At 38.6% G+C, this 14,697-nt stretch overlaps 1 protein-coding gene across 2 annotated transcripts in view; it reads right to left on the bottom strand.

The window, feature by feature from the left end:
- Positions 1-12,226, bottom strand: part of LOC126483773 (WW domain-containing oxidoreductase) — a 145,759-nt gene extending 133,533 nt beyond the window's left edge. Inside the window, exon 1 of one of the 2 annotated variants that reach the window (XM_050106927.1) lies at positions 12,043-12,226. In XM_050106927.1, coding sequence (XP_049962884.1) covers positions 12,043-12,137 — 95 coding nt within the window. In that variant the 5' untranslated portion in view covers positions 12,138-12,226. The remainder of the gene's footprint in view (positions 1-12,042) is intronic. The other variant, XM_050106926.1, reaches the window with a different exon arrangement.
- Between the last annotated feature and the right edge of the window lie 2,471 nt (positions 12,227-14,697).

Raw genomic sequence — 14,697 nt, 5'->3', positions numbered from 1 at the left:
TAGAGAGAACGGACCACTCAAGATGATGGACAAGCTGGGCAGTGCAGAACGAGAGGTCCAAATGGAAATAGGTGTGGGTGGAGTCTGAAAGGAATGTGCATGCTCAAGTGTTAAGGCATACGAGGTAGAGTTGACTGAGAAAGTCAGCCAAGAGGGCACCTCTCTGACAGGTCCTGGGAGACCCCAAAAGGGATGGTGTGCCCTAAAGTCACCGAGCAGCAGAAAAGGGTGAGGGAGTTGCCCAATAAGCTGGAGGAAGTCCAGCCTCATGACACCAGATGACAGAGAGATGTAGATGGTACAAAGAGAAAAGGTGAAGTGAGGAAGGAAAATGTGGACTGCGACAGCTTGCAGGCAGATGGTCAGTGAGATGGTTTGACTATGATCATCATCCCAGATGAGCAATTTTATTCCCTGGAGGCATAAAACAAGTGGACGCTGTGATTCCAAGACCAGTAGTAATTCCTCCTTGTTGGATCTAACATTGTGAACACTCCATTGGAGGAGAATCATGATGGGGAGAGGGGAGGAGGGTAAAAAAATGAAGAGTTGTCACCTCAGCAGCTGCCGAGTGCCAGACTTCAAAGACTCAGTGCTACAGGGTGCAGAGGCTAAATGATCCTTCTCAATGAGATCTACAGAGGTGTCAGCACTCTCACAGGGTTGGGCAGCAGATTTCAGGGCATAGAAACAGTTGGTGGTGTGCACTGCCCAAACGGACATAGGCCAGGTGAGGGTATAACAGGAGGACACTGTCAAAGACGATCTCCGAGTTGGTGAAGGAGAAGACTGTTTCATTTTTTGGAGTCTTTGCAGTTTGCAGCTGAACACTCAGGTGTCTGTTGGCTGTAGGGACATAAAAAGTCTTCATGGGAGTATTCCTTCTGTCCTTTCTGACCTGCCTGATGTGTAGCAGGTGATTTCGTTGCCAGAAGGGAAAATTTGGTGAGTTGGTACACAGTCAGAGGAGAAGATGGGGATGCTACAGTGACATTGGGTGATTTTACAACCATGGTGCTGAATTTGAGGTCGCAAGTCTGTGTGACCGTGTCCTTCGTGGAGCTAGGTGTAACAAGAACAGTACTGTAAGTACGCTAAAATGCATGGCTTCTGAGTAATCAACAACTTGTGAGTAACAGGATAAGGCACTTTTCCATTCATGGGAAATTTTCAGAATGAGGCTGCATGGTCGTCATTGTAACTGGTGGAGCGGGAAGGAGGAAGTGGTCAATCGCCCTCATGGGCATCCCTACCACAAGTAGCACATTTGGCCAGGTTTCAACAGGACATTTGAATGTGGTTGTAATGTTGACACTGGTACCAGAGAATCGGGTTTGCAATGTACAGTTGGATCGTGATGACTCCACAGCTTGCTTTGATCTTTGATGGAAGCACTACTCTGTCAAATGTCAGAAAAAGAATGCATACAGGCATGAAGGATGCATCAACCTTTTTTATTAGCCAAAGAACTGCAGTGATGGCCTGATCAAAGGCTTGAATCTGGATTTCTTCCTCAGTCAGACCATCAAGCAGCCTAGTGTAAATAACACCACATGAAGAATTCAGTGTTTGATGGGACTTGACACAAACAGGATAGCTGTGGAGGAGTGAAACTGCACCCAGTTGTTGTGCTTGATAATCACAATTAGTTTCCAAAAGTAAAGTGCTACTGCATAAATGACAGCAGTATTTCACATGGCCGGCAACTGTGTCAACACCTTTCTGAATAATAAATGGATTAACCGTAGCAAAGACTGACCTTCAATTCGCGATACCAGAAGGAGCCAAGGTTAAGGTGGGAGAGTCTTGGAATCTTTAGCCTCATTCCGCTTGCGTTAGTAGACGTAGACTGAGTTGGTGGTTGGCTCATATCGAGAAAATTCCCCATGATTGTTAGCGTCTCCGATGGCAGACTCCTTCCAACTGGGGGGCCCCTCAGAGGGGGCTCTGAACTCGTGACAGAGGAATCAATTGGCAATTTGGAAAGGTAACAGCTCAGGCTGTCACCCCTCCATGGGCTTGGCCTGTACCAGGGCGTACACGCAAACGCTACCTGTCTACCTGGACCTGGGAATTATGCATTACCCGGTCACCTTTTACGCATTAGATGTGTAAGTCTGCCCTCAGGAGCACACAAGCAGGTAGAAGAAACAAAGAGGAACCTCAAACACAATGGCAGAGGAAGGATACGAGATGGAAAATGAGCAAAAAAAGAAAGGAAAAAAACATTGGAGAGACTATTTTGATGTTAGGCTACTGAAAATCAAAAACACATTTCCAAAAATACCCCAGACATGTTCCCCAAATGAGCGGAAAAAGAATAACAGGAGAATAGACATGCAGCACACAAGGGAAAAGGCGCAGCAATGGCTGGGGTGTCGTGGCAGCCAAGCCTGGACTCACCAAAGAGTGGTGAGCCCCCTGGGGGGTTAAAATTTTGTTTTTATGTTTGTTACACAATCTATATGTTTGCATCTATGCTTCGTGTGTCAAGTTGTTTTCCTCCTTTATGCTGAAGTCCATGCCATCTGTTTTCTTTATGTTGAATGTTAGCCTATTACATACAGCCCAATTTGTAAACATTCTCTAGGGTTTAATTTGCCTTCTCTATTATGAGCTCTGGCATTTTATCAGTGACTGTGATAATCTGTCAACAGATACTAGAATTCTCCCCATGTCTATTATAATAAGAACGGAATTTGATCCAGGAAGGACGTCTTATGTTTGTATGTTTCTTGCCTGCCAATTGTTTACTAAAAAAATATCACAAAGAGAAGTGTGAACTATTTCAACTTTTTGCATATTATCATCATCCAGATAATTTGTTATTCTTCTTGCACCTAGTGCTTTTGGTGTGTTGAGCAGTATTTTATTGTCAGTAGTGTCAAGTCTAAGAATATGTCTGTGACACAGTCAGCTTTGTTAAGAGCTTCAAGTCCCACATTTGAAAGCTCTAATGGCAGGTATTGCACTTCTCTTAACTCAGAAACCAAACTATGCTTCATTACAAAGGTTGTATTTATTCAGGTATCTCATTAGCTCATCTTTCATGACTGATTCAATTATCTTTCAGAGCACCGAGAGTAGTGAAACTAGTCTATAGCTTTCTATACTCTCTAGATTATCTTGGTTTAGTAAGGACTAATTCATGCGCTTTAGGTACCTGGAAAAAAAAAAAACAACACTGAACTAAAGGACTCATGTGATGTTCGTTAACACTGTATATGCACATGTTTAGGACAGTGACTGGAACCTTGTCTATGCCTGCTGACTTTCTTTTTTCCCCCTTTTTGTAGTCTTCCTGACTTAAAGCTCCGATGTGGGAAGCATCAATATTGTGGTTGCTGTGCAGGTCATTATGGGTGCTAGATGTGTTTTTGGAATATTTTGTTGCAAGTTCCCTGTAAAACCAGTACAACAGTGATTTATTTACAAAATGTGTTAGTTTCTGTGGATTTTGTATTACTCTACTCCAATCTTTGATTTGTAAGCTGCCTTTTCTTGTTTCATGTTTTATGACATCTTACATAATTTTATTGCAGCACATAGTACCCTGCTGTATACCAGTTTGTATCTGTGCAGCAGATATGCAATTTGTCATAAATCTGACGCGGGTTTATAAGCACTGACATGCAGGCACGGGATTAGGGTGGCATTTGTTGTGTCTTTCTGATGTACATGCGGTAAATGCAGAAACATGAACTACAGTGACATTATCACCAAATGCATCCGATCAGGACCAATACTGATACACATGTCACAGAATGAAGAATGTATATGGGGCAGCACACTGGTTGAAAATCACTGTTGCGGATTGGTGCACCAAGAGGTGCTGCTACTTTGTGGTAATGCATGTCCCCATATCACAAATGCCATAACACGTAAGTTACGCCAGTGCAAGTGGAAGGCACACTAGCACCTGCCCTATAGTCCTGATCTCTCCCTGTGTGATTATCTGGTCTTCACCAATTGAAGGAGGACTCGAAAGGTCGATGATTCGTGTTGGATGAGGATGTACAGCAAGTAGCTGCAGACTTCTCCATGCAGCAGGACATGTTGTTTTAGAAACAGTTACCTTAAAATGAGTTCTTCCGTTCGATGATTACCTCAATGCTCATGTTGATTTTGCCTGATTGGCATATCAATTCTGGACTGTATGGCATTTGAACAAAAATTTGATTGCCCCTTATATTTTCCTTACCTGTTGCTATTGAAATGGCTTCTTTTAGAAAAGAGAACATGGGATCTACATTGCTTTCCATATACACTTTATCCCAAGTTTGATTTGCCAATTCCCTACAAAAAGTGTGCATTGTATGTTCAGAGGTCCTTTTGTAGGCCTCAGGTTAAGAGAGTTTTACCAAGGCTGTCTTTAGATTTGTATCTGACAGTAATGATCAGGGGGGCCAAAATCTTTGGTAAATAGTTTACAATTTGCTCTGTTGATATTTGTAAGAGCATGGTGTCTGCTGAAATTTAGTGATACTGTAGAATTTGTGTTTACCATTTGTGCTATGCCAGAAGGATTCAACATGTTTAGGAAGTTATTTCTAATTTCATCCTCAACACCTATATTTATCACATAAAACTTTTCGTTATTGTGTATCTAATGAGCAGATGGTTCCAATGTAAAATCTTTACGAGTCATTGTACTGTATATAAGGACTTACTGTTTTGGGAGGACGAAAGAAGAGGTGTGTGAAAAACAGACTATGAATTTTTATAATTTGTTGTGGTTTTCAGTCCAGAGACAGGTTTGATGCAGCTCTCCATGCTACTCTATCCTGTGCAAGCTGCTTCATCTCCCAGTACCTACTGCAGCCTACATCCTTCTGAACCTGCTTAGTGTATTCATCTCTCGGTCTCCCTCTGCGATTTTTACCCTCTAGTACTAAACTGGTGATTCCCTGATGCCTCATAACATGTCCTACCAACCGATCCCTTCTTCTAGTCAAGTTGTGCCACAAACTCCTCTTCTTCCTAATTCTGTTCAGTATCACCTCATTAGTTATGTGGTCTACCCATCTAATCTTCAGCATTCTTCTGTAGCACCACATTTCGAAAGCTTCTGTTCTCTTTTTATCTAAACTATTTATCGTCCACGTTTCACTTCCATACATGGCTACACTCCATACAAATACTTTCAGAAACAGCTTCCTGACACTTAAACCTATACTCGATGTTAACAAATCTCTGTTCTTCAGAAACGCTTTCCTTGCCATTGCCAGTCTACATTTCATATCCTCTCTACTTCGACCATCATCAGTTATTTTGCTCCCCAAATAGCAAACCTCATTTACTACTTTAAGTGTCTCATTTACTAATCTAATTCCCTCAGCATCACCCGATTTAATTCGACTAGATTCCATTATCCTCGTTTTGCTTTTGTTGATGTTCATCTTCTATCCTCCTTTCAAGACACTGTCCATTCCATTCAGCTGCTCTTCCAGGTTCTTTGCTGTCTCTGACAGAATTACAATGTCATCGGCGAACCTCAAAGTTTTTATTTCTTCTCCATGGATTTAAATTCCTACTCAAATTTTTTCTTTTGTTTCCTTTACTGCTTGCTCAATATACAGATTGAATAACATTGGGGATAGGCTACAACCATGTCTTACTCCCTTCCCAACCACTGCTTCCCTTTCATGCCCCTCGACTCATAACTGCAATCTGGTTTCCGTACAAATTGTAAATAGTCTTACGCTCCCTGTATTTTACCCCTGCCACCTTTAGAATTTGAAAAAGAGTATTCCAGCCAACATTGTCTAAAGTTTTCTCTAAGTCTACAAATGCTAGAAAAGTAGGTTGGCCTTTCCTTAATCTATTTTCTAAGATAAGTCATAGGGTTAGTGTTGCCTCACATGTTCCAACATTTCTACAGAATCCAAACCAATCTTCCTCGAGGTCGGCTTCTACCAGTTTTTCCATTCATCTGTAAAGAACTCGTATTAGTGTTTTGCAGCCATGGCTTATTAAACTCATAGTTCGGTAATTTTCACATCTGTCAACACCTGCTTTCTTCGGGATTGAAATTATTATATTCTTCTTGAAGTCTGCGGGAATTTTGCCTGTCTCATACAGCTTGCTCACTAGTTGGTAGAGTTTTGTTAGGCCTGGCTTTCCCAAGGCTGTCATTATTTCTAATGGAATGTCGTCTACTCCCGGGGCCTTGTTTCGACTTAGGTCTTTCAGTGCTCTGTCAAACTTTTCATGCAGTATCGTATCTTCATCTACATTCTCTTCCATTTCTATAATATTGTCCACAAGAACATCGCCCTTGTATAGACCCTCTATATACTCCTCCCACCTTTCTGCTTTCCCTTCTTTGCTTAGAACTGGGCTTCCATCTGAGCTCTTGATATTCATGCAAGTGGTTCTCTTTTCTCCAAAGGTCTCTTTGATTTTCCTGTAGGCAGTATCTATCTTACCCCTTGTGAGATAAGCCTCTACATCCTTACATCTGTCTACTAGTCATCCCTGCTTAGACATTTTGCACTTCCTGTCTATCTCATTTTTGAGACGTTTGTATTTGTTTTTGCCTGCTTCATTTACTGCATTTTTATACTTTCTCCTTTCATCAATTAAATTCAGTATCTCTTCTGTTACCCAAGGATTTCTATTAGCCCCGTCTTTTTACCTACTCGATCCTCTGCTAACTTCACTATTTCATCTCTCAAAGCATTCTTCTAATGTATTTCCTTCCCCCCATTCCTGTCAATCATTCCCTAATGCTCTCCCTGAAGCTCTCTACAACCTCTGGTTCTTTCAGTTTATCCAGGTCCTTTCTCCTCAAATTCTCACCATTTTGCAGTTTCTTCAGTTTTAATCTACAGTTCATAACCAATAGATTGTGGTCAGAGTCCACATCTGCCCATGGAAATGTCTTACAATTTAAAATCTGGTTCCTGAATCTCTGTCTTACCATTATATAATCTATCTGAGACCTTCCAGTATCTCCAGGTTTCTTCCATGTATACAACCTTCTTTTATGATTCTTGCACCAAGTGTTAGCTATGATGAAGTTATGCTCTGTGCAAAATTCTACCAGGTGGCTTCCCCTTTCATTCCTTACTCCCATTCCATATTCACCTACTACATTTCCTTCTCTTCCTCTTCCTACTATTGAGTTCCAGTCACCCATGACTATTAAATTTTCGTCTTCCTTCACTATGTGAATAATTTATTTTATATCATCGTACATTTCATCAATCTCTTCATCATCTGCTGAGCTAGTTGGCATATAAACTAGTACTACTGTAGTAGGCGTGGGCTTCGTATCTATCTTGGCCACAATAATGCGTTCACTATGCTGTTTGTATTAGCTTACCCGCATTCCTATTCATTATTAAACCTACTCCTGCATTACCCCTATTTGATTTTACATTTATAGCCCTGTATTCACCTGACCATAAGTCTTGTTCCTCCTGCCACCACACTTCACTAAATCCCACTATATCTAACTTTAACCTATCCATTTCCCTTTTTAAATTTTCTAACCCACCTGCCCAATTAAGGGATCTGACATTCCATGCTCTGATCCGTAGAACGCCAGTTTTCTTCCTCCTGATAAAAACGTCCTCCTGAGTAGTCCCCGCCCGGAAATCAAATGGGGGACTATTTTACCTCCGGAATATTTTACCCAAGAGTATGCCATCATCATTTAACCATACAATAAAGCTGCACGCCCTCGGGAAAAATTACGGCTGTAGTTTCCCCTTGCTTTCAGCCGTCTGCAGTACCAGCAGAGCACAGCCGTTTTGGTTAGTGTTACAAGGCCAGATCAGTCAATCATCCAGACTGTTGCACCTCTTCAGGAACCACACGTTTGTTTGGCCTCTCAACAGATACCCCTCTGTTGTGGTTGCACCTACGGTATGGCTATTTGTATCGCTGAGGCAAGGTCCATGGTTCATGTGGGGAGGAACATAAACATAAATGTATATAAAGTTGTATTACTGTGTATTGTATGAGACTGACTTATTTGGTTTGCACTACTTTACATATATATTTGTATGTTTAATTTCCTTTTGAATAGTTTTACTTTAATTCACACATACTTGTACATTTGGACAATATCCATACAGTATTTATTGTCTAGGGTAGATAAATGAAATAAATAAGTATTATTATATTTTTTTGAGGTCAGACTCTTTCCAGGACTTCATCTAATAAGGAAGGAAGGAAGGAAGGAAGGAAGGAAGGAAGGAAGGAAGGAAGAACGAAAGAGTGTGTTCACAACATCAAAAGTATAGTGGCACGTGTACAGAATGACTAACTTTTTATCGATGTCTAGCTTTGACAGTTCAGTGCTGCCAATTCAAAATGTTTATCTATCCTCATTGTGATCAGATCCTACCAGAAAAAATATAATGTCTTGAGAGTAGCATAATTCAGTTTCCAAAGTAGTAGTTACTATGATCATTAATACTAAGATTAATTTGCTACAATTTCCCATTCTTCTCATATGCCATCAATTCTCTTCATTTTAGCATGACTTCTGCTGGTCTCATAATTTACAATCTGCCTTATATTTGGTGACTTCTAACAAATTTTTTTCACTTTAACAGGCTCCACCAACAACACAGTATTTATCACAGCTTGCAATTGTTAAATTTCTGTCTTCTGCACTGTCCATGTTTCCCACCAATACAGGGCTGTGTCTCAAAATATACCCTTCCAAGAATCTTTTTCTGCCTATTAACCAATGTTTCTATAGAAGCAAAGCCCTTTTCTCGTGTGCATTTTCTTCTTTGTCTTTCTTGCACCTTTCTTCTTTATCTGTTCAACTTCAGATGCAGAAAAATTCACATGATTAGCTTAGTTTTCTGATCGTTTATGTGCATTTTATAGCTATCAGCTAGCACATGGTAAAATTTTAATTGGGGCAAGTGCTATATTTACATGGTTTGCACAGCAATGTAGTCAGCACTTACTGTGAGATATGACAGGCACAGCACAGGATGTGCCAGCTGTTGGTTCTATATAGCTAATGAGAGAGCAGCAGCCAGATGACTTGTTTCGTAGCAAGAGATGAAAGAATGTCAGTCTCATGTCAATATAAATGCACAATCTGCTATGTATTCAGAAAAAATTGGAAGCAATTGTACATGCAAAGGATAGCAAAATATTTGCTGTAGTAAACAAAGTGAATGGGCAGTGCTTAAGATATAGCTGAATTAAAAACCTGTAGGGGTGTGAGATGTACATAATTTGTTGTGACTGACTGTCTTCTTTTCGTAAGTAATCTTTAAGTTCCATTAGTATTATTCAACAACAATCAACTGTCTGTAACATTTCGTTTATTTACACTTACTATTCTGTAAATGAAATAGCTGACAAAGCGAAATAATAATAGGGTTAAATAAAAAACTGTATTGTTAACATAATTCATATATTTTTCACATAGTGACATCGAATTTTGGAGACACGTATTAACTGGAGAGGTAATTACACTAATCAATATTTAAGTTTCCTTGGGGAGAGGAAGCCCAAAGAAAAAAGAAATAAATTACAATACACATGTAAAGCTTGGTAATTTTGTCAAAATAAAGGAGGGGGGGGGTTGATAAAAAAAAAAAAAAAAAAAAAATATCAGCATCCTAATTGTGTTAGTCTAAATTGTCAAGCAAATTTTAACACAAATCTGGTAGTGAAATCAATTGTTATAAAACTGATAATATAGTAACTTTAATAAAGAAATGAACACTAATCTCATTTACTAGTTTCCAGGATTCCAGGAGACATGATGTCAATAACTGTATGATTTACCAAATTATGCAAAAGTTGCTGAGAACAGTCAAAGTTGCAATACTAATTTCCTTTATTACTTCATGATTTGTTTCAAGCCTAAGTTCATTATCAAATCATCCACTAACCTATGCAATAACATGGAGCATGCAGTTAGTTGAATGAACTTCAACCCTGCACTAATTTAAAAGATACGTTTAACTGGAATGAATAGTCGTGTGGCTTAGGCTCAGTACTAATCATCAAGTATCAAAGAAAATTAACATTGCAACTTTGATGGTTCTCTCCTATTTATTGCATAATTTAGTACTAATTGCATTGTTAAAAGGTTATACAAGTGACTGCAACTCCCATGACAGGATTAGCATTTGCTAAGATTTTACTCAATCCTGGCTTAATGATAACAGAATTTGATTGACTCAGTTTTTTGTGAATAAATGTGAAAAATTAAAGTACCGTGTGTGCTGGACTTTTCGAAATAGAAGTTAAAAGATTTACATCGGAAAGCAATGTGGGAGACCAAGAAACACTACAGTGAAGTATCTGATGCTGGGATTGATGTATATCCCAATCTATAGGTAGCAAATACAACAAATGCCTTGTAAACTTTGCTAACTTTGTAATTCTTAATTTTACAAAAACAGGAGTCTACAAATGTCATAACACATAAAAAAGCATACTTTTTGATGTCAACTTGATATTATCCTACACAAAACTGATTTTGTAGATCGTTCTGGAAAGTTTGCTGCAAATACCCTAATCCTTTACTCTATTGCCCAAGGCCGATTACTTTATTATACCTACCACTGATTTATTGTTATCAAATTCTGTTTCATCCTAGAGGAATGTAGCAGTTCCTCTATTAGTCACAGATGGCAACTGTTTGTCTTCTGCAGGCTTTCCCAAGATGACTTAATTGTTGCAGTACTGCAACGTGTAGGATAACTGGAAACTATCACATTATCTTTCCTAAGACAATGCAATTTCCTACTAAAAATATCATGACAGCTTCCTCCTGGTTAAAATATTATGTAGGTTAGATAGTCATCCATTTGAATGTCCAGACACAGGAAACTTGAGAGAAAATTGAATTTTATTCCATCACTATTTGACTTCATTGCCAACTGCTTCAATCTTCCTACCTTCTAGTATCTTAGAATGCTGTGGTAGTGTCAGGACAGACTAAATCTAAAAGTAGAAATGAAAGGGATGTAGCCACACATTTGAGAAACTGGTGAATAAGACAGGCATATTTGAGGACTGACTACCAAGATGCAAAAATGATACAAGCCCAACAAAGGGAATATCATGGTTTAGAAACATTTTTCAGTCCCAAAATATAACAATATAGCCTACGAATTTCTCAGGGCAGCACTTTAGAACAGATATTATTCATGTACAATAATGACTTTCTACACAATATCACATACAAAAAAAAAAAAAAAAACAAAAAAAAAAAGTCTTTGCTGATGACAGAAATATTATAACCACACATAAAATACCAGATCTGCTGGCAAAGAGAAAAAGAATGGCGTTTTTCACGAGTTGGAAATTTTAGTTGGCCTATGTGGATTAATCTATCAGTTTATCATGCAGATTAATTATCATGCACATTAATTGTTACACCATCAGCTTTCCCTGTGATTGTGGGACAAGAGCCAAACTGAACTGACGCTTAACAAATAAGTCATCATTGTAAGAAGAAACTGCATGAATAGCAGCTACAGCTGCTGCTACGAGACAGCGCACTTACCCAGGTGGACCTAAACAGCTCACAACATTTATCTGAATTAATTTTAGGGAAAGATAAGCATGATAATATCCGAATACATGAATTTGAAGAGAACGGATTAATGCTTCTCTTTCCTTTAATACTGCAATGATAGATAACTCTCAATGTCATCAGAAGGCCAATGTCATAGTACGTATAGGATCTACACAAATTTATTATTAACAAATAGATATTACTTTGCTAGGTACTCATAATGGAACTAATACTTTTACTTCGCTTAAACATCTCTTTTCATTCTTTCTGCTACTTATCATCGGAGTTGATCTTCTACGACGTGTATAAAACATATTCCTATGGGGCTTCACAGATTATTTTAAAGTGTTATTTGGGAAAGAAAGTAACAGCTTACGAATCGTATCAGAAGATGCAGTTGATACATGCTTTCCGTGCCAAAGTTACGAATGATGCGATAATCGTACACATTAAAAACTAGTTTGTCAAAATTTTCGACACATCAAACTGTTTAAAGTATTTTGCTGCAAGTGGATCGTAGTTCGACATACTTCACATAGTAAACACTGCCGTCAACCGTGGTTCTTTCTTCCCATCCCGGTGGTAATTCGTCTTCGCTATCAGAATCTGGCAGAACAGCAGCCATACTCGTAACATAAACTTCGGAACATGTGACAAGTAGCGGTATTTATCGATATGAACACTCGTTTCCTAGGTAACGGAACGAGTTGTAAACGTGGATGAAACGCTACTTTATGAAGTTGCCCTTTTGCTGCCATCTGTCGTCCCTTCATATAAGACTAAACTTATCCCGATTGACCACTAGGTGGCAGCGAATAACACTAGGCTTACAGAGACGATCTCTACTTGGCTGTGGCGCATTGTACGAAAGCTCGTGTGTTGGTCGTTTCAGAAATACGCTTAGTTTTAGTTCAAACACTGTGTGAAGCACATAGAGTTCGCATCTAAAATATCTTTTCGTACTGAATGACAAAACTATTGATAAACAGTCTATGAGACTAAACGGATAACGCGGTTCACGGCTCCATCCCAATCGCTGGTTGCCTATCAAACGGCTTCCACGAGCAACAAAAATTTTACCATCAATATTGTATAGAGTTAATGACAAAATTTAAAAATTTTGAATGCTTTTATAATCTACCCACTAAAAATTATTTTATAGGTTGAACACAGTAAGACAAATAATGCTCTTAGAAACCGTTTATATATTGAGGCAGCATTACTCACGCCGCGGAAATTACTCAAACTGTATTCAGCCAGTATTTGAGAATCAGAGCCCTTAGTGACTTACAACAAACTTTACACATAACTTCAAACTTTCATAAAAAAAATTTCTCGTTGACACTTCTAACAAAATGATGAAAGAAATAAAAGTGTATCGCTTACTACATTTTCGGTGTTCGTACAGCAATGCTTCTGCATCAGGCATTACGTTGTAATTTATCACTCAATTTATATACTATATCCACAATACTACTGAATGTAGCTGCAAAATTATATCACTGTACCCCGAACGACTCCTGGTTAACGGAATGTGACGCCGTAAACATTTATATGCGTGAGAAACTAGTTTTGTCTTAAATCGGAGAGCAAATTAGCCAGACTACAGAAATTCAGTGTTTTCTCTCTTCGCGACTGCCAACAAACTTTAAAAATAATTTGTTATTCCAAACTTTTCCTCGCTTGCAGCCTTAACGTCAAATATTTAACATGTTAACTCATTTGTAAGGTGTGATTCTGTTTTTTAGTTGGGAGTTCGATTCATTAAGCAACGTCAAATATTTAACATATTAACTCATTTGTAAGGTGTGATTCTGTATTTTAGTCGGGAGTTCGATTTATTAAGCAACGGGGTCAATAGTGTTCGCCTACAGAAATACGGGGCTATAATAAAATAACGAGTAATTAATTTTCTGAAAGTTCGTAAGCACTGAAGCCTAAAGGTATAAAGCGTGCATCCGCGACATAAAAGAAAGGATAGGCCTGCTAACTCTGAAGGATACGACTTTAAATATGCACCTATAAGTCGAAAAAAAAGTTCAGGCTGATACACAAGTAGATATCACATCTTTCATTTAAATCTTTTTCGTGCATTTCCGATGCAACGGCTAGAATGGTTATTACCTGGGACCCATCCAATACGTTAAGTGAATCAGTGCAGTTTTTATAGTAAGGAGAACGTGGTTACGAAAGGCTTGAGAAAATTACTCGTAAGGCATAATTAAGCGAATTAAAGCCATCGTATTTTTAATGAAAGGGTCAGCAGCCCTGTGTCTACTGTCATTTAATTTATAATGGTGATTGGAGTTGCAGTTTTCATTTTATTTTAGTTCTATCTCTCTTTGTAAAGGGACTGGCCTGGACGGATATAGCGACTTCGACACAAGCTCTGAACGTCTCTGGAAAGTCTGTGTTACAATTCGAATAGAACTGCAATCATTAAGGTATTCAACGTGATTTATTAACATCGCTATGAACAACTATAGCGTACTAAAAAAAGAACTTTAGGTCGAGATTCATATCAATCCAAAATTAGCATTTCAATAAAAAAAGGTTGTTTGCTAGGTAAATACGAGATGATAAAAGAAATATTTCAGACAGGAAAATTTTGCCTATATTTAATACAAATACATTACTTTTACAAAAAATTTACGTTGTCTCTATCCTTTACAAGTATAGTCAGTTCCAATCAAATAGAGGTCGAAGAACAAGAATATGACAGCAGAAATTTTTTGTTAGCTCTTGGTTCAAAGATATTTATACAAATGCAGGAATATATAGAAATTCTCTCTTTGGTCTCTTACCTATTTGTTCACTTGAGCATTTCTGTTCTTTTTTACTTTCGTTTGTAATCTACTTCTGGAGCTTCTCTCATGACATTCCAACAAAAGTCTGCAAGCACATATGAGTTACACTTGTCCTGGTATCTTTTTACCATCGCTGAAACGTCTTTATGGAAGAGCTCTTTTTGCTCATCACTCATAGTGCCACTATTGCTTGGAAAGAAGTTGAGGTGGGGGTCCAAAAAGCTGATCTTGAGCGCCATATTACAACCCAGATCTTGATATGTCCGTAGAAGTTCATTAACAGCTACATTGAAATTTGCCTCTTTGATTTTCCAAGAAATATTCAGGAGGTATGGATGGGATCAAGCAAACCTTCTCCATGTGGAACTGGTCGTGTAG

This window comes from Schistocerca serialis, chromosome 6 (genome assembly GCF_023864345.2).
Source record: "Schistocerca serialis cubense isolate TAMUIC-IGC-003099 chromosome 6, iqSchSeri2.2, whole genome shotgun sequence".
Classification (NCBI taxonomy): domain Eukaryota; kingdom Metazoa; phylum Arthropoda; class Insecta; order Orthoptera; family Acrididae; genus Schistocerca; species Schistocerca serialis.
The sequence above is the reverse complement of the archived record's forward strand: the minus strand, read 5'-3'. Positions and strand labels throughout refer to the sequence as shown.